The sequence below is a fragment of the Netta rufina genome, assembly GCF_964035555.1.
Source record: "Netta rufina genome assembly, chromosome: 3".
Taxonomy (NCBI): Eukaryota; Metazoa; Chordata; class Aves; order Anseriformes; family Anatidae; genus Netta; species Netta rufina.
The window spans coordinates 14,706,551-14,726,208 of record NC_140125.1 but is presented as its reverse complement, the minus strand read 5'-3'; the positions used below and the strand labels follow the sequence as shown (position 1 = coordinate 14,726,208).

Below are 19,658 nucleotides of genomic sequence, written 5' to 3'. Positions count from 1 at the left end.
CCCCATACAAGCAGCACCTCTTCTCCTTGAAGAACGCTAGGAGGTTCGACCTTAAGACAGCAACTGAAGGGAAAAAATGGCACAAAACTTAACGGGAAAAAGATTCTTAAGGAATGTACACAAAAAGTACTGTAAGATGTCTGCCTTTCCAGAGAAAGGCTGAGAAAACCATGCCCAAGGCAAGCACGGGTGACTGCAGCCACACTGAAATTACACCCAATTGTCCTGTGTTCAGACAAAAGGGATCTAGCTTGTGGGATCCATGGGTTGGAGGCAGCCAGAGGAAGGCTGCCAGAAATACACCTTGCGGGGACTTGAGCCAGGAATAGGGGCCACTGAGGGTGAAGACAGCTGAGATAAGGGAAGAGACAGGCTGGAGGACAGCAGGCTTCTCCAGGGATGCAGCAAGACAAAAATATCAAGGTACAGAGCTTACACACATGGGGTTTGCAGCTTATCACTGCTCCACAGCACGGAGAGGGACAGAACCAAGCTTTATCAATAGCAGCAAACGAGCGTAGGAGACTATGGAATGACAATTAAATACTTCAGGTCTATCGTCTGACTATCAGCTGGGACTAACGAGGTACAAATAACAACGAAGGCATGGGAGAGAAGGGTAATATTCATCTGACCGTTTGCCTCCTGGATCAGGGTTCAACAGAAATGAGATAGGAGCATTTGCTTTGATACCAGAGCCATTACTAAAAGCCTGCCTGGCTTCCTTTATTCTCCTTGCTCTTGCGTAAAGGTTTGCTATACCTAAGGCTATTCAGATGCATTTCCTCAAACCATCACGGCCACCGAACACAAAAATGGGTTAGAGCAGCAGCCTCACAACCACCCTTCAAACGTGAACCCACTGTGATGGCTATCCCCAAAACACCTGAGTAACAGCTAGCAGGTACTTCAAACTGCCAGCTGGAAAATGCATCCTAGTGCCAATATTACAGGCATGGCTACCCACACAAAACACACGTACCGGGGTATCCAGGTACCACACACTGTTTCTTTTCATAGTTTCAGACAAAATGTGTTAAAGAACTAATTGTTCACAGACCGCCCAAGCAGCTACTGCTCTTAGATAATCATTATATTGTATTTTACCACTACGTTTGGACGACTAACAGAAACACCTGCATTTGTTCCTTTCTGTTTGTAAACCACTTAAGAAAAGCCACATTAACTCCAGCACACACTCACCTAAACCACATAAATCTTATTTATCAGATACCCGTCTCCATTATATGCGCACACGCTCTTTGTAACAGTAGTTCAAATGCACGGCCACCTCTTCAGAATGGGTTTCAGCTCTCGGATGAATGAGCACAGCGTGAGGATATGTCTGAACCAAAACAGAGGGACAAATACGGTGCTAGTAAAAAATAAAAAATACTGCTGGAAGAGTGAGTAGTGCTTACAGTTGTGGTTACAGTGCTATTTAGCCTCTGCTGAGGCACTGGACACAAACAGAAAGCCCTGCTGGGGAAGTGCACATGCCCGGGTCACCACTGCAAGTACAAACCCCGATGCTGTGAACACCTCAGGCTACTGTGGGGTTGGTTTGCTTTTCTAACCAGTGGCTTGTGTCATTTCCAAGGACAAGATGAAAAGCCACATCCTGAGAGACCTACGTAACAGCTGTATGAAACGCAGGCAGCCCCAGGTCCCCTGAACACAACCCACAGCCAGCACAAGTGCTGATTTTACCCATCTCAACAACGAGCATGTTGCCAGGAATAGTACTAGTACTAGTCCCTGCAGTACTAGTACTAGTCGCTTCAGAACTAGACCCCAGCTCCCGATACCATGTCACCTCCGCCATCCCAGCAACCCCACCTCAGCCAGTTTTCACCTCTTCCCAGCTTCCGTGAGCTGGGAAGTAAAACCGATGAAGCACGCTGAAAAACAGCAACACGATCAAATATTCATTTTCTATCCAGTGGCATAACGAACGCCGCAATAACAGCACAACTTTGCATGCTAAAACAGGAGGATCCAGGTGATCATACTGCAGTTAGTCATCAGTTATGTAGCCAACAGTCAGGATACCCCCCCTCAAGGGAGGTCTGTTGTGTATGTACCCTTCTCTTGTGCTCTTCCTGAAACGCCCACTGCTACCTGCTGCCAACGGTGGGCCAGGGGCTAGGCAGCTCTCTGACATGACTTGGGGTGGTTGTCCTGGACAACCCCGTTATCTCTGGGCATCATACCCTCTTCTGCCTGGACCTCCTGTTCCTGCAGGCTTCATACTTCAGCAGTGTATTTGTTATCCTGCAGAAAACATAACCAGAGGGGATTAGCAGACCCAGATGTCTTGCCTGCAAAACACCATCTGAAGGCTCACAGGATGAAGCAGTCAAAGGAGGTCCACTGAAAGTCAGTAAGAAGGACAAAATACGGGGAAAGTAGAAAAAAAAAAAAAAAAAGTATATAAGCAAGTGATTGTTCCACTTTATGCTTTCATTTGGTTGTAAACCAGTTGTTGCAACACTGCACAGCATGGTCGCTGAGATTTTATTTATTTTTTTATTTATTGAAACGCGGAAGAGGGAAAGTGTGCTCCAAACAGATAAGGCTTTCCTACAACATCAAGAGTTTGATAAACGCTGCTGTATGTGGAATACAGGACTAAACAAACAAACAAAAAAGGTTTAAAATGCATACAGGACTTCAAGGATTTCTGAAACAGGCTTCAAAGGCTCAACACAGAGAAAAATGAGGACAATTTGCCTGCTGACCGTTTTTAAAAGCACGGAAAGAGGAATAAACGCAATAAAACTTTCCACAAACAGAGCGTATTTTCCCTGCTTTTATTTTGGCCTTCCCAATGCTGCATTGCTTGTGGCTGTGCTGTGCCTGGTGACTGCTTCCACCAAGCACCTGCCTGCCAGACCACGCCAACAGCCTGCCTGCGCGCTCAGGACCTGTTTGGAGCCACCGACGCAGCGCTTCTGCTTCAGTACGAAGTACTTTGACACTATTTGCCATGGTGAAGAAGTGATCGAGCCATCACTTGATTACCACTCGTCCTAGAAGTTATCCACTTCAGCGAACAGAATAAACACGCTGATTTTTTTGAGTTATTACGAAAGCAGAGCACTGACAGAGTCTGATCTATTGCACAGTCATTAAAATGCAGAGATCAACCCAGCGCCATTTCCAATTACCAAAAGCTCGTCGTAACGCGAACAGAGCGCTCCCAAAGGTTTACCTCCAGGGCATTAAAAACAAATAGCTATTACCCATCAGGATTAATAACAACACTTGAAGGGCTCTGTCACTGAACATGACAGAAATCTACGTCATCAGCAGGAAAATGTTAGTTTCAAACATTAAATTCTGTCAATGAGAACAGAAAGACTCTCAGAAAATTTACCAGAGGAGCAACCACTTGAGCTCATTTTCTAGAAATCTGTCGACTGCCTTTGGATGTTTATAGGCTGCTGTGTTCCTGAAGCACAGCAATTTGGCATCAGCCACCCAAACCACACAGCTACCGCGACCATTAAATATTCTTCACACTTAGGAAAAATGCAACCGAAGGAAAAGCACCGCGCTGGCGCCGAGGTGCCTCAAGGGTTGCGTCTTTTTCCTCCCTACCCTTCGAAAGCATCAGCGAGTCTTCACATCCCCCTGAAACGATGCACGAAGGTGGCTCCAGCTTGTGAGCATCTTCTCTCCTGACAGATTTTTGTTTGCACCGAGGGGCACAAGCGTTCTCCTAGCACAACAGCGTAAATAACTGCAAAATGTTAAAAATGCTAACGCAGCTAGACTCTTTACTTGTGAAGCCACGTAGATAAGCTTCCTCTACCCTCACCTAAACCCCACTCACTGTTTTGTTTTTTTTTTTTTTAACAAAAAGAGGCAAAGCCCACACACCTCCCTCCCTGACAGGACTCAGCGCCCATGGGACCACACCGGGCCGTGCACAGGTACCAACCCCAGCCCCTCCCGGCCCTCAGCGGCCAGCTCTCTAATTAATCCCCAAATTAACAACACCCCGAGACCCCCAGCCACCACACATCCCCTGAGGGCTCCCCTCAGGGTTGGCTCCATCCCGGGGCATCGCGGCAGGGCAGCGCCCGGTCAGGGCTCATCGCGGGGAGGCTCGGCGCTCCGTGCCGGTGCCGCTCGCCCCAGTGCTCACCTGCCGAGCGGTCGCTTCATGCCCGTGTCGGCGGCGGCGGTGGCGGCGGGCAGGCGGAGGCTGTGCCTCAGGCTGCAGCCTTTGTCGAGCGGCGCGGGCGCGGCGGCGGCGCGCTCATGCTCCACCGTGACCGACTCGTTGCGTTTCCTCATGCCGGGGAGGAGGCGGAGGGGGGGGGCTGGTAATGGTGGTCCGGGATGGCGGTAGACGGCAGCTACGGCTCTCCCCGAGCAGCAGCAGCAGCAGCCGCCGCCGCTCGCCCAGCGCCGTGCTCGCCCCAGCTCCGCCCCCGTTAATCTCCGCCTCCGGAGCCGGGCCGGGGACAAAGGCGCCGCTCGCCCGCACCGCGGCTGGCCGCCGCCCCCCCTCCGCGCCGCCATCTTTACTGCGGGCACTGCGCGCCCGCCGCCATTTTGTTGGTGGCCTGAGGCGAGGCCGCGCGCGGGCTCGGTGCCAGGCGGCGGCTTAGCCAAGTGTCCTCTGAAGCATAAATCAGCCGTAGCAAAGTTTAGGATGCAGTTGCCCCCCTCATATGTTCCCTCTAACCCTTTGGGAAGCTTACAGTAGCATACGAGAAAACATCTTTATGTGTTGATCTCTTCACAGGCACGCGCAGGTGAGGCTATGTTTCCACAGAGCTCCCCTACCCACATGGCAATTTCCTGCTACAATGATTAGTGGCAAAAAAAAGGAACAAATAAAACATCCCTTCTGGTACCAGTGACTAAAATATCCATATTCTAGCAATGCGCTGCAGAAAACAGCCGTGCTTACATACCCCGTTTCGTATTGCTGCTGCTGTGTACTGAATGCCGAGCTGGTCCATCGAAGCACCTTGTGTGTTCTCGTAAAGGAAACAAAGTGGAAAACAGGCTTCTTCAGACCTCAGCTATCATACATTCATTTCTTCTGTATTGCTGCAAACTGATCACATACCTGGAACATACCTGGAGATTCCAGGAAAATACAGCATTACAAATTAATCCGAGGAGCAAAATCACAACCAAAAAGGAGTGTTATAAATGAAGTCTCAACTCAATCTGAATTTAGTAATATTTATACTTATAAAAGGTATAAAAGGTATAAAAGGCAAGTAAACAACGCTTTGTGTGCAGGGAGTCTACCCTCCACCAACATGCACACACGAACATCAAACATTCTAAATATAGGGAACATTGCTTTACATACTAAACCCAAGTATGCCTATACATACGTACCATCAGGAAAGGTAACAAACAATCCTTTAAGTTCCATGACTTAACACTCTCCATTTTCCACTCCTTTTGAGCAATATGTCTTGCTTTAAGTTGTCAAGCAACTTGGTCTTCGGGCCTTATGTATCCTGTTCTTCCCAGATTGAAGAAAAGCATATCCATCTCCTTTTCAAGGCCAATAGGCCTGGGTCAAAAGGCACGTCCAGGTCAACAGGGGGTGGAACAGCAAAAGCCTTCGATGGCTGTAGCAGCAGAGGGCCCATGGCGTAGCAGTCGGATCAGTAAAGGAGCCCGCAGCTCCCTCACTGTCTGGCAAACCACACGTTTCTGACTGTGGCCCCACAGGGCTCTTTAAGGCCTCAGAGACTGCTCGCCAGGTGCTGAGCGATCCCACTGCAACCTCACAGAATCACAGAATCACAGAACTGTTGGGGTTGGAAGGGACCTTGAAAGATCATCAGTTCCGACCCCCCTGCTGAAGCAGGTTCCTCAGAGCAGGCTGCCCAAGTAGGCGTACAGATGGGCCTTGAATATCTCCAGAGAAGGAGACTCCACAACCTCCCTAGGCAGCCTGTTCCAGTGCTCTGTCACCCTCACTGTGAAGAAGTTCTTTCACATGTCAATGTGGAACTTCCTGTGCTCTAACTTGCAGCCATTGCCCCTTGTCCTATCCCCACAAACCAATGAGAATAGGTTGGCTACATCCTTCTGTCCCCCACCCCTCAGATATTTATATACACTGAGGAGATCCCCTCTCAGTCTTCTCTTCTCCAGGCTGAACAGACCCAGGTCTCTCAGCCTTTCATCTTTGTGGCCCTCCGCTGGACTCTTTGCAGAAGATCCCTGTCTTTCTTGTACCGGGGAGCCCAGAACTGGACACAGTACTCCGGGTGAGGCCTGACCAGGGCAGAGTAGAGGGGGAGGATCACCTCCCTTGACCTGCTGGCCATGCTCCTTTTAATGCATGCCAGGATCCCATTAGCCCTCTTGGCCACAAGGGCACGGTGCTGGCTCATGGTCAACCTGTCGTCCACCAGGACCCCCAGGTCCTTCTCCTCAGAGCTCCTCTCCAGCAGGTCGTCCCCCAGCCTGTACTGATACTTTGGGTTGTTCCTTCCCAGGTGCAGGACTCTACACTTGCTCTTATAAATCTCATTTGGTTTCTTCCTGCCCATCTCTCCAGCCGGTCCAGGTCTCGTTGAATGGCAGCACAGCCTTCTGGCATGTCAGCTCCTCCCAGCTTTGTGTCATCGGCGTACTTGCTGAGGGCAGACACTATTCCCTCATCAAGGCCGATGAAGATGTTTAACAAGACTGGACCCAGCACCGACCCCTGGGGAACATCACTAGTCACAGGCCTCCAGCCAGACTCTGCTTCTCCGATCACCACCCTCTGAGCTCGGCCAGTCAGCCAGTTCTCAACCCACCTTGCTGTCCACTCATCTATCCCACACTTTCTCAGCTTTGCTAGTAGGATGTCATGGGAGACAGTATTGAAAGCCTTGCAAAAGTCAAAACCTCGTCGCTTTTAGTTGCAGGGTCCCACACCTTGACATCAATTTGGTCCCATGTTTCAAGATCATAAACTGTCCGATTGTTAATAAGGAGAATGTTATATATGGAGTGGTAATTCCAGGACAGTCTTTGTTCCTAAGGACGTATGATTCCCCATAATGCGCAGCTGCTTACCAGCCAGGGGCAGTTGTGTGCGCGGCTCCGTTTCTCTCAGCTTGAGCTTCTTCCCAGCTCCAGTGCGCCCATTTCCAGCGACTTTCTGTACGAGCTTCTCTGAGCAGTTTGCTGAGTCTGGCCGAACCTATCTTCATGAGGCAATCAATGTGCCTGTTCCCGTCCTGGTCTCCATTCTGCTTGCTTGCTCCTCCTCATTCCTTCTTTCTGCCTCCCCATTGACGACATAACTTCATCACATCGTGTTGCCTTTTTTTTTTATCTTGAGGGCAGGCTCCCCTCTTATACCTTTCTTCCTACAGCAGTTCTTTTCCAAACAACTTTTCATTGGTCAAACAACTTTGCATATAACAACAGCAAACACCCAGAAACTTCCATGCCTTAATGGCTGGAGAACAAGAAACCCCAGACTGCATGGAGTCTCCTGAATCACCCTTCTTTGTTCCCTCTAAACTCTTTTATATTCCTGATGGCCTCATTGTTAAGAGTCTAATGTTATCTCAACCACGGGGCTTTCCAGTCCCCATGGCCACACTCCCACATCTCCCCCTTCTTTATTAATATCAACCATTTTCTCGACACGAATTACCACTCCATATATAACAGCATAATTCCTAAAACTTTCAAACAGGCTTTTGAACACACTAGTGATTCTTGCACATGCTTTGAACAGCAAAGGAGAGTGTCTTTTTTTTTTTTTTTTCCTTCAGCTTTTACTTTATTCCCTGCATCTCGTTGGGAAGGCTCGCAGCTGCAGTTGGGGATTGTTAGCCATGTGTTTGGACATGTGGTGACAGCAAGTCACAAGTGGCAATCATTTCTCGAGCCAGCACTTCCAAAACTGTACTGGGCTCCTTGGGAGTGACAGGGCAGTCCTGTGAAGACAGAGCTGCAAGCTGCCTGACAGGCTTTGGTATGAGGAGGATGGTCTCAGGTATCATAAATCTGCTGAAATGAATGAGAAAATTTATTACCAGGAAGGTCATGTAAGGAAGATTACTTGAAAGTCTATCTTTATGGCATGGGTCCTAATAGCGACTGGCATTCGCTCTGTGCTAGAGAGAAGGCAAGCAAATATTTTCTTGTAGTGACCTTAAGCCATTCTCAGCATTTCTGAAGGCTTCCTTAACTAGGTACAAGTATAAACAGGCATTTGTTTGGTCTGTCCCATCATATCAGATTGTTAAGATTTAGAAATCACCACGTCATCTTTTTTTCATCTTTTTTTTTTTTTTTTTTTTTTTAAAGTGTAATGTTTGCTGTACTGCTAGTACATAATTTATAGAATATGAGAGAGGTTCTCCCATTTGGGATCAGTACTTATCCCTCCTACCTATTGTAAGAGATGAATGTGGCATCATAAATTTGCCCACTCACAGAAATCAATGCGCAGCATCCATTCTTAATCCCAAACTGTGGACTCGATGGGAGTGGTCAATGCAAGGGTCACCTACAAACCATGCTTCTGCTGCTGTTACAGGCAAGCTAGGGTGAGATTTTACTGTCTGCGGTCACCAAATACTTCATCTAAACAATGCAAAACAGCCTGGGGAATGTGCTGCCACAGGATTTCTCAGCAGCCAGTAACTCTGCGTGGTTCTGCAAAGAGAATATGTGCAGGAAGAACAGGAAAATCCAGTCAGAGAAAAAGTTGAGAAAGAATTTGGTATTTCTTAGCTCAGGGCACAACTGAAGATTATTGTAGAGCTCTAGTAGAAAGTATCCCTGTGGGCAAGGACACCTTCCATAAGGTTTCTGTGTGTCTGGAATGAGCTGGAAGAGGTGTGGACACAGGCCATAGGGCAAGGACACAGCCTGCTGGACTGCAGCTGTGCCAGTCTCCTTCCTACCCTTTGTTCTCCACAGGCAACTGCACCTGAAGATGGAAAGCAAAGGACAGCAACTGAGCACAGATCGTAAGTAACATTAGCAAGAGAAGGGATGATAGATGTGTTTGGCTGTGGATGAGGGTCTTAAAAGTCTCCGCAAAAGACAAAACACAGAGAAGGAGACACTGAAGGAACAAATAAACAAAAAAAAAAAGCCAGGAGAAAATTCTGGTGCGAAGACTACTGGGGGATATGTCTCTGGAAAGCATAAGGCTATTCAAAGCAGCAGAGCAAACAGAAAAGGCAAGGACAAAGCCACTTCTGAGGATGAGGTGCTTGAAAGGGGGCAAAAGCCAACAAGAAGAGACTCGAAGCAGAGCACAAGGAGACTACACCGCTGAGAAAGGCAGCAGTACCTCAGAAAATCCATAGAAACCTGCTAGGAGGACAGACACCCACAGCTTTCTGTTCCTCAAGCTGCTTCTCTCTAGGAGGACAAGCAGGGAAACCTGATGCTACAAGCAAATTACGCTCTTTTCTTAAGCATCAAGACAGAAATGCTTTATCTTAAATTGTTTGCACAAGTTTGTGCTTGATGGGCAGCGTGAGGGCTTTGCAGCACCACAGCTGGCTCCCACTGCAAGTGCCTGGAAGCAGCCCCACACATCCTACCTCCATCAGTGGAGCATTAGCAGCACTTCAGGAATTGCTGTGCTGCCAGCAGGCATCAGGGGATTCTGTCCAGGTGCATGCAAAGCTCATCTGACCTCTGGAAACATTTTTCCCCAGGTATGGCTGAGCAAATACCATCTATACAGTTCAATGTCACCTCTGCTTACAGCCTCGCTGCCAGACTTGTAAGCGTGACTTTGCTGGGCGTTACGTCTTTGTCGTAACGGGGAAGGCATTGCTGTATATAATAGACTCAAGGAAATTTTCCCCACGTGCCTCGCTAGATTTGTTTAACTGATGAGCTTGAAAAGATTGACCCCGTGTTTATTTTTTTTCAATAGAGAATATTGATGGGAATCTTCTACCCAGGTGTGTTATTTGTTCCAGACGCAGAAGGCGTTCATGCTACTCTGGTAAAGCCATAGGCTGGTCCTAGGTCACATTTAGCTCCTTCCTCTGCAGTGCAGCATGCATTTCCAAGGGCACGGGGCAGTTCTGCAGAATCCAGATGACAGAGGAAAACACAAAGGCATCTCAGTCCAGCTCTCGCAGGCAGTCTGCTGGCCAGGTGACAGAACTACAGCCTGGAACAGCCAAGCTCGATATTGTCAGCTGGCTTCCTAGCAAAGCACAGAAGAACTCAGCGTTTCCTTTGTCCCACTCCAAGCTAAGCCTGGGAAGTTGTAAGTTAAGAAGGAAAGAATCATTTCATTAAGAAATGATTCCACCTGGGAATCATTTCTTTTTACCAGAAGTGTTGGCACTGTGAAGTCTGCGGTTCTGAGAAATTCAGTGCCACCAAGTGGGACCTTTGAAGCAGACACCTGTCTGTCACCTATGTGCTTAAGGACATAGAGTAGGGCCAAGGACGCAGTACGGGTTTCCCAGTAACAAGCCCACAGTATGCACACGGAGCAGGCTGCAGACACAACGTTCACCTGCTTGAAGCCAGAGTTATCCATACCACAGGCTTGGCTAAAGCGAACTGGAGCTTTTTTACCTCTTGCGCCAGCCAACAGTCAGCAAGCACCTCAACACGCAACTTGGACAAAAATCTCAGCTTTGTTGACCCTACTGTCTTACTACAGCAAAAATCCCAGACTTAGAATTGGTGTAATTGACTGACACAGGAATATGTGGCTGCTCTGTGCGGCAGCCGCCTGTAGATGGCTGTATTCCCACGTGGCGCCGAGGTAGGCTGCAAGGGAACGCTTTGGGGTCAGCAGCCACAAGGAAACTTTCTGACCTTTGCTGGCTTCAGGCCCCTGAGGCTGAAGGGAATGTCTGGAGTAAGGAAGAGAGGGAGGAGAGCATCAGGTTGAGGAACACTGAAAAAAAATGGACAGAGACAAGTCCACAGGACCTGATGGCACACATGTGAGTGCTGAGGGAGTTGGGTGATGCCCTTACAAACCACTCTCGATGCTTTGTGTAAGGTCATGGCGATGGAGAGAAGTTCTTGAGGACTGGAAGAAAGCTCATCTCACTGCCCTCTTCAAGGAGGGCAAAAAGCACCCAGGGAACCACCGACTGGTCAGCCTTTCCCTGATCCCTGGGGAGGTGAAGGAGCAAGTAATGCTGGAAAGCGTTTGAGATGCACGGAAGGCAAGAAGATGATCAGGAGCAGGTGTCATGGATTTATGAAGGAGAAATAACGCTGAGGCAACCTGATGGTCTTCTGTAGTGAGAGGACTGGGCAAGGGGAGAGCAATGAATGTTGCTTCTCTTGACCTTAGAAGGGCTTTCAACACCCCAGCGTGAGCATCACAGACAAACTAATGAGCAGACAGTGTGATGGTCTGAAAGCTGGCTCAGTGGGCAGGCTCAGAGGGTTGTGCTTAGGTGCACAAAGCCCACCTGGAGCCAGCTGATGGTGGTGTAGCACCTTCTGCTAGACCAGGTAGCCCGGGGTCCCATCCGACCTGATCTTGAACACTTCCAGGGAGGGGGAACTCAGAACTTTTCCGGGCAACCTGTTCCAGTGCCTCACCACCCTCATGGTGAAGAATTGCTTCCTAATATCTAATCTAAGTCTACCCTCTTTTAGTTAAAAGCCGTTCCCCCTCATCCTGTCACTACATTTCGAAGTAGACTTCCTCTCTAGCTTTTTTTGTAGGACTTTTTAGATACTGAAAGGACACTATAAGGTCTCTCCAGAACCTTCTTTTCTCCAGGCTGGGCAACCTCAACTCCCTCAGCCCCTCTTCCTAGCAGAGGTGCCCTCTGGTCATCCTCACAGCACTCCCGGAGTTCATTGCCCTTCGCAGATCCACCCAGGCTGTCAGAGACCTCCGAGATCACCGAGCCCTCCACTAACCCACATCCCCAAGCCCTACACCCTCGTGTTGGGGGCTGAGCGCGGTGCTTAGGTGTGATCTTATGAGCCTCGCCCCTGTGGTGCCCAAAACCTGCAGTGAGGAGGCACCCCCTGAGGCGAGGAGGCTGAGGCAGCTCCCCCCATCCCCATCCCCATCCCCTCAGCACCACCCCCCCCTCCCTTTCTCCCTCTCCACCAATCACAAAATCCCCCCGCGCTGCGGCGGCGCGGCGGCGGCGTCAGCAGTTGCTAGGCAGGCTCCCGCCGCTGGCCCAATGGGAGCGGGGAGCCGCGGCCGGGCCCGGGCGCAGGCGGCGGCGGCGGCGGCGGCGGGAGCGGAGCGGCAGGGGCCGGGACCGCGGCCAGGGCCGGGGCCGGGGCCGGGCGCTCACCATGCCCTACAAGCTCAAGAAGGAGAAGGTGAGGCCGGGACGGGCCCCCGGGGGCTCCCCCAGAGCCCTCGGCCCTCAGCGGCGGGGCCTTGCCGTTGCCTTCACCCCCTCCCCGCCGCGGCCCTGTTTCCCCTCACGGCGCGGCCGTTGAGGCGGGGGCGCGCGCACGCGGGGCTGCGGCCGGCAGGGGGCGGGGCGGCTGGTGCAGGAGGGCGGCGGGGGCGCGCCTGGGGGGGGGGGCACCGACATCCACCCCCCCCCCCCCTCCTTTATCCACCCTCCATCCGTTTATCCCCACCCTAACCCTCTAGGGGGGTCCTGGGAGGGGGGCACGAGGTGAAAGCCGCCCCCCTCCCGTGTCTTGTCGCCCCTCCAGGAGTCTCCGAAGTCAGCCAAAAGCGCCCCGAAGGCCGGAGGCGGCGGAGGGAAGGATGGCGGGGCAGAGAATTCGGAGGAGGTAAGGCTGCCACCAGGCTTCCAGCCCTGCGCATCCTCGAGGAAGAGCGGTGTCTCACGCCTGGGGGTGTCCTGCGGCCGCCCCGCCGGCTAGCACACCTCCCCGGCGTCTCACGGAGCCGCCGAAGCCTAAAAGTTGAGGTGGAGTTAGTGCCCCGACAAATTCAGCCCAAAGGGAGTGATGGCAGCTTGAGGAGGGGACGGGGTGAGTCCCGTACCCTGCGGCCCTGCAAGGAGAGAGTTGGCACAACGCTGATGGTGAGCGCTGCGCACGGAGCGTGCAGAGGGAGAGGAGCCGCAGCTCTCAGGGAGGAGGAAGGCTGACAGGCTGGAGCAGCTTCCGTGCTCCTGTCAGAGCGAAGCACAATAAACCCTGTTGTCACCTTGTGTCAGAGTGGGAGAGTAGTGAGGAGCTGCAGCAAAAAGAACTTGTTCTTCTGAGGCATTTTCTGGGGGAGTGAGACTACGAAATAATTGCTAGGACACCTCGAAGAATAGGGGTGAAGTGCTGGAGATGAAATAATTCTCCTTCGGTATTACAGCCTCATCGCTGAACACAGCATTACTCACGAAAAGGCACGGTCTATTCCCAGCTATGCAGAGCCTCTTTTGCTCTCAATTTGGATGCTGCCAGGCCAGATGTATTAGGATGGCCTCAGCAGGACGTGATAAGATGATAAGCGGGGCTAGAACTAGCAAAAACTTGGGTGAACTGCAGCTTTTCTGAGCAGCACTCAAACAGCGTGGCTGCAGGTTTTGAGACTTGGCTGGGAGGAGCGTTGTACACATGTTCAGGGAAGGATGCCTGTGTGTATGTGGGTATTTTATTTATTTTCATACTGCAGTTTGGCGAACAAGTTGTGCCGCTTCTCTGTCCATAGAAGCCTGCGTGCTCAAGTCTTATCTGGAGCGCGTTGCACTTAGGATCTGGAGGGTTTCAGGGAGGAGAATTAAGGCTAATGAAGACCAGGAGGAAATCTGTAGTTCAGTGGGAACATCGTGGTCGAAATCCGGGTATTTTAGAGTCTCTTCCAAAGCACAGACCTGGGTTGCAGACCTGCCACAGCTGCTCCACTTCAAGGTTCAAGCCCTGCTCATGGCCAGCCTGCTGTGTAGGAATCAGCTGAGTTTGTTTCCTTGGAGCAGGTGGCGGTTTCGTAGGTCCTTTTTCTCTATCCTATCCTCATCCTGGCCTCTGCCTGTTTTATTCTGTGCCCAGAGGTGCAGACAGCCTGCTGGAGAGCCGGCTGCTGACTGGGGGAATAGCTCAGGCTGCGAGCTTCCCTCCGTGACCTGACATGGCACATAATGTCTGGTTGTTCCCCGGCGCAGGAGAAACTTGGAGGTGTTGTGTCTATCCCTCCCTCCCACAAAACATACCCAGCCACTTCCTCATACCCCAAACAAACTCCAGCCCTTCTTTAAGATGGAAAGCTGGGTCTCCTTTGATCATAGGAACAGAGAGCAGAAAGGAGACACCTCTGCAATGTGCCACTGCCACAGGTCTCGTCTCCATTTCCCTGTTGAGCTTGCAGTGGAGTCGTTCCCTCTCGGTGCTTTCCTGCCTCCAGACTGCCTTGCTGCAGAATGGAAGAGAGCTCTTTGCTTGCTCAGAAGAAATGTATGCCAGTTTGAATGCAATTTTCCTGCTCTTCAGGAGGCACAGAAAGGTATTTCTGACTTTCACGTTGGGGGACTGGAAGGAATTTGGTGCGCGTGCTGGGATTGAGGCTCCTTCCTCCTGTTGGAAGCAGGAGGGGGTTTTTCCTTGTGAAACACCCAGAGCAGTATTGTGTGGTGGGGTTGGTGCCTCTGCTGCCATTGTGGGAGTCTTGCACCCTCTGAATTCTTCCGTGGAGTTGTGGTTGTCTGGGTGCTTTTCTGAAGGTGAAAGCTGTGAGCGCCAAAGGGAATTGTCACCTTTCCTCGGCTCTCAGATGGCTGAGGGGCTTGGAGCAGAGCAGTGTTGGGGCGCTTCTCTTCCAGTGGCTGCTTTTCCTCCCTCACGCTGTGCTCCAAGGAGCAGGGAAGGGCTGGCAGCCCTCATTTAGCCCGAAAGCTGGGACTCGTTTTGCAGGCAAGTTGTCCGGCTGGTAGAATGAGCAAAGCTCTGCAAGGAGCAGCTCTGGCTCCGCGGATCCCAGTTGAGGACCTCCTGTGGGGGTCTCTGCGGAGGGGGCCAAAGGGGGCAGGAAACCCCTGCCTTTGGAGGGGTAGTTTTGTCTGGGAGAGACGGGGGCTGTGGAGGAAGATGTGGGAGTGGGAAATAGAAGGTTGGTGTGGTTGGTGGAACGTGATGGAGGTATGAACGGAGAGAATTGCTCTGTGGCTGTTTAAGGAGAAAAAAGAAATAATGTCGGAGACCAAGGCGGTGTTGGGTGCGAGGATGAGACAGAGTTACTCCTCCTGGCCAGAGAGACTGGGAGAGGCAGCTGGGTGGGGAGGAGAGTTAATGACCTGGAAGTGGGAGCGGGATTAGCAGCAGCAGGGAAGAAGAGGAGTTGCCGTGCAGCCCCAAGGGCAGCTCGCAGCCTGGCGGATGGGGTGTGCGGCTCCGGGAGAGGGGGGTGCTCCTTCTCACCGAGCCGCCGCCTTACGTCTGCTGCAGCCACCTCCGCGGGGCTCGGTGCTGCAGTACCTGGAGTCGATTATTCAGGGCCAGGCCTTCCGGCGTGCTGCTGTTACCTCGGAGGCAGGGAGCTCGGTTTTTAATAGGGAAGCCGGGTAGCGAGAGACAAAGGGAGCAGGTACTGACTTGAGGGATGGGAAGGGAAGAGTCATCGGAGGAGGAGGAGGAGCCGAGAGCAGATCCGGGCTGAGGAGCTTAGCGAGCGGGGGATGCTCCAGGGACCGGCGAGGCAGAAGGGCTGGCGGAGCGGCGGCGATGCGCCCAGCTGCAGTGGGAGTGCCTGCAGAGGTGAGGTCATGGATGGGCAGGAGAGCGGAGCGGAGCTGCCACTGAAACAGCCCCGAGCCTGAGGTTTGGGGCCCGGGGCTCAGCGGCGTGCACCGACAAGTTCCCCGCGAGGAGGAGGAGGAGGAGAGGCGGTGGGAACCAGCAGGGAGGAAATGCCAAGGAGCTGGGGGAGCTGAAACCCCGGGTGCGACTGGGGCCGGCCCATCCTCTTGGCTCCTCCGCAGAGGGGAAGGTGGGGCTGCTGCACCGCGCTTGGTGCCGCTGGCTTCGGCAGGCGGGCAGCAGGGCTTGCCGTGGGGGTGCCGGGAGCAGGCGGAGCCGTGCCCGTGGCAGGGAGCTGGTGGCCACGCCAGGGGATGGGTTGGCGAGGTCGTGAAGGGGAAAGCCTTCAGTCCTAGCAGCCTGCGGTGATCTCAAGGATGGAGGCTGCGTTAGGGAACTTGAAGCGAGCCTCCTTGCTCCTGATTCATGTGACGGAGGTAGGAGGTACTGAAGGGAGAGGGGACAGCGGGCCTGCCACCTCCTGAAAGCAAGAACTCAGTCCAACGCCAGAAAGCCCAGAGAGGATCAATCCCTCCTAACCCTCCTGAGCACTGCAGCACAGGCGCAGCCTACCCGACCTTCCCCACCAGCAGATTTGCTCTGTCAAACTTGGCTGTGTAATTTCCATGTCGGTGTCTGTTTCCTGAGCGCCCAGTGGTTAAATCCGCAGCCGCCTTTCGCTGCTTCTGCTGGCGGCTGTCGAGGACCACGGGCGCTGGGGGCAAGGAGTCCTGCAGAGCCCCTGGTGAGGGGAGCGTGGCTGTAAGCTGGGAGCGTGCGGTGCGTGTACCGAGCTGGGAACATTTGCCTGGGGCGTTCCTGAGTGGGTGGGGAACGCACAGACATGTCCTGTCAGCCCCGCATGTCTTCTAGGGCAGCCCAGGTGCCCCGCTTCCCCCGGCGTTACCTGTCGGGCTGCTGACACATCTTTGGTTTCTCTCTGTATCATCTGCCCCCCGCGGTGGCTCGGCATTCACATCCTGCCCTCCTTCCCTGTGGAAGGAGAAGAGCGGCCCAGAGCAGAGGACTCGCCTCCCCTAAGCTGCCAGGGCAGCATCTGGGTGGCTCAGGCTGCCCTGCTACCCAGACAGTCGGGGTGAGGGATGTATTTCGCTCCTGGAAGGGCTCCAGCAAGGGTTTAGCTCAGTTTGGCTGCTGAGGGGAGACCCCTGGTCAGGATTTGCTGCCTCCGGTTTGTGGTCTGGGCCTGCTGGTTCTGGCAGGTGCAGCTGTGCTCATCACGAGGCTCGTCTCGCTCCCTCCTCTCTTCATCAGACCGTGCTGCTCCACGCGAGGAACTGGACCAAATCTCAACTGCAGGCAGTTCGAATCTTCTTGTCTTCCCCCCCACCTTGGTTTGGGGCTGAGTTTGAAGCAGAACCATTCGAGATCTCTTGCAAGCCCCGTGTGGGTGTGTTCGCTGCTTCTTGCGCAGCGCTGCTGTGCTGCACCTCTTTGGGAAGCGTCAGGGCTCGGCTTGGGTAAGGGCTGTTCCTGTCTTGGGTAAGCTGCAGCTAGGCTGCTCCTCGCAGGAAAATACTGGCTGAATCTTGTTTGGAGGAGAGCCCGGACAAGCTGCTGCTCTGCTGGAGCTTTCCCCCAAAATCCTACAGGGTGGCGTCCCGGGGAGGTGTGTGTTTGTACTGAAGGGACTGACATGCAAGGGTTTTGCCCACCTCCCCCCTAATCCGTTGCACTATCCCCGTGGGGCCCTGAACTGATTCCCCCTGCAGCTCCTTGGCTTCGTGTGCCAGCTGGGAGGAGCTGGCTGAGCCAGGGGATGGGAGCCTTGCTGGGTGCTGTGTCGGGATGTCACCCTTTTCCATGTGTTTTCCGTGAGTTAGGTCAGTGTGGTGGCATGGGATCACTTAGTAAGCCATTAGGGCCCAGGCGGGACCAGCAGAGCTTCAGCCAAACAGAGCTGAGCTGCGAAAACACTGCCTTGAGTTTCTGGTGACCCGCTGAAAAAAAAGGAAATGCAAGAAAATAAGCAACTTGCTGTTAAACAGCAAGTGCTGTTTAACAGCAAGCACGAAGTGGAGAGAATGTCTGCTGGGAGAGAGCACAAGCAAAGAGTTTGTGTCAATAAATTCTAGCAGCTTGTGGCAAGACGTGGCTTTGCTTTCCGTATCTCTAGCACCACGTGTACCAGGAGGCTCTGATGCCTTCGTGGAACCTCTCAGGGGTGAATAAAACTGATGCCCACTTTGCAGGTGTGCCGCAAGTGCAACCGACCGGTCTAGAGCCTTGCGGAAGCAGGTGAGATGTGCTGAAATGAGAGTCCAGCAGTGCAAAATGTGCCCCGTTTCTTCAGGCCAAAAAGATGCTGATTACACCTGACTCTTTGTGAGGCTTGAATGTAAAAGCTCATGAATTCTCCTCTCTTTTCTCATCAGGCCCAGCAGCCGCAGCAGCAGCCGCAGCAGCAGCAGCAGCAGCCGACTTCGAATAAGCGTCCCAGTAACAGTGCTCCCCCTCCGACCCAGCTGAACAAGATCAAGTACTCGGGGGGACCCCAGATTGTGAAGAAGGAGCGTCGGCACAGCTCTTCTCGCTTCAATCTGAGCAAAAACCGGGAACTGCAAAAGCTCCCAGCCCTCAAAGGTACAGGGTGGCCTGCCTGATGAGCTGTTCTTCCTCCAGGCAGAGCGCTGTGGTGTGAGGGCTCTTTCCAGAGGGCCCCTGGCAGCATCCCGCTAGCCTCCTGCCCGCTGTGCTGCAGGGATGGCTCTGGGAAAGGTGCTTGGTGTGGCAGCAGGCTGGGAACTGCTGGGGAGCCTAAAAGAAAAGGAGGATGCTCGGTGTGAGCTTTGTTGCCTTCCCATTTGAGCTGATTGAAGCTCTGGTGCTCAAGTTAACTTGAGAATGCTTCAGGTCCTGCAGATTGTGCAGGAAGGGTGGCAAAGTGCAGAGTCCTTGGTGCAGGCTGCTCATGGTCCCTGCAGCCGTGTGCTCCTGGGAGAGGAGAAGTTCTCCTCCTCCTCCTCCTCCTCCTGTTTCCATTGCAAACTCTGGTAGCGCTATTGAACTTGTCTGCATTAGGGCAATTACACAGCATTAGCAGTTAGTCTCTGTAATGGGGCAATTAAAGATGCCTTAAGTGCAAGGAGAAAGCGTTTTCAGCAGTGGCTCAGCCAGGCCCGCTGCTGACATTGTTCACAGGGACAGGAGGAGCCTTTTCAGCAGGGGCAGTGCCTTGCAGCTCAGCACTCATTCTGCAAGCGAGGTGTATGTTCGCCTGGCTGGCCCTCGCAGCACAGTTTCCAGTTGCAAAATACCAAAAGGAGAATGCCATTAGTGCAGGGCCTCTGCCACCTTGGCCCCTCTCCTTTGGGCTGCTCCCTGGGAAGACGACGAGCCTGCCGCGTGCTCTGCCCAGCTCCCCCTGTCACTGTGGGGCTGCTGGCTCTGATGGGAGCCATCTCTGGACGAGCCAGGTAGGTGCTGTGCCCACCTCCAAGGACAGGCATCCTTGCTTTCTCTTCCAGATGCTCCTCCGCACGAACGCGAAGAGCTTTTCATCCAGAAGCTGCGGCAGTGCTGCGTGCTTTTCGACTTCATCTCCGACCCCCTCAGCGACTTGAAGTTCAAGGAGGTGAAGCGAGCGGGACTCAACGAGATGGTAGAATACATCACGCACAACCGTGACGTCGTCACCGAGGCCATCTATCCTGAGGCTGTTATCATGGTAGGGCGTGAGGCCAGCCTGTGCTCGTGTGTTAGAGGAAGGGACTGCTCGGAAATGTGCTTTTGGGAGGGAGACGGAGAGGGAGAAACATGGGTTTGCCAGAGAGCAGCATGACCCCAGTCTTACCCCTTCCTTTATTGAGCTGGAAGCTTTTGTCCCTGGCCCAGGCTGCACTCGTGGAGTTCACGTGCGATCTGTAACCCCGCAGCCTCTAGAAGGGGAGCTGTCTGTGGGCACAGCTATGGCAAATCACAGCGCTGAGGGGTTTGCTGCTGGGAGGACCGCCGTG

General features: G+C 52.9%; 2 protein-coding genes across 2 annotated transcripts in view; one reads left to right on the top strand and one right to left on the bottom strand.

Annotated features, from left to right (window-relative positions):
• ABHD12 (abhydrolase domain containing 12, lysophospholipase) overlaps nucleotides 1-4,403 on the bottom strand; it is a 36,586-nt gene extending 32,183 nt beyond the window's left edge. The window contains exon 1 of the mRNA XM_084284177.1: nucleotides 4,154-4,403. Coding sequence (XP_084140303.1) covers nucleotides 4,154-4,305 — 152 coding nt within the window. The 5' untranslated portion in view covers nucleotides 4,306-4,403. The remainder of the gene's footprint in view (nucleotides 1-4,153) is intronic.
• Nucleotides 4,404-12,170: 7,767 nt separating this feature from the next.
• Nucleotides 12,171-19,658, top strand: part of PPP2R5D (protein phosphatase 2 regulatory subunit B'delta) — a 29,013-nt gene continuing 21,525 nt past the window's right edge. The window contains exons 1-4 of the mRNA XM_084284174.1: nucleotides 12,171-12,294; nucleotides 12,643-12,723; nucleotides 18,078-18,285; nucleotides 19,170-19,369. Coding sequence (XP_084140300.1) covers nucleotides 12,268-12,294; nucleotides 12,643-12,723; nucleotides 18,078-18,285; nucleotides 19,170-19,369 — 516 coding nt within the window. The 5' untranslated portion in view covers nucleotides 12,171-12,267. The remainder of the gene's footprint in view (nucleotides 12,295-12,642; nucleotides 12,724-18,077; nucleotides 18,286-19,169; nucleotides 19,370-19,658) is intronic.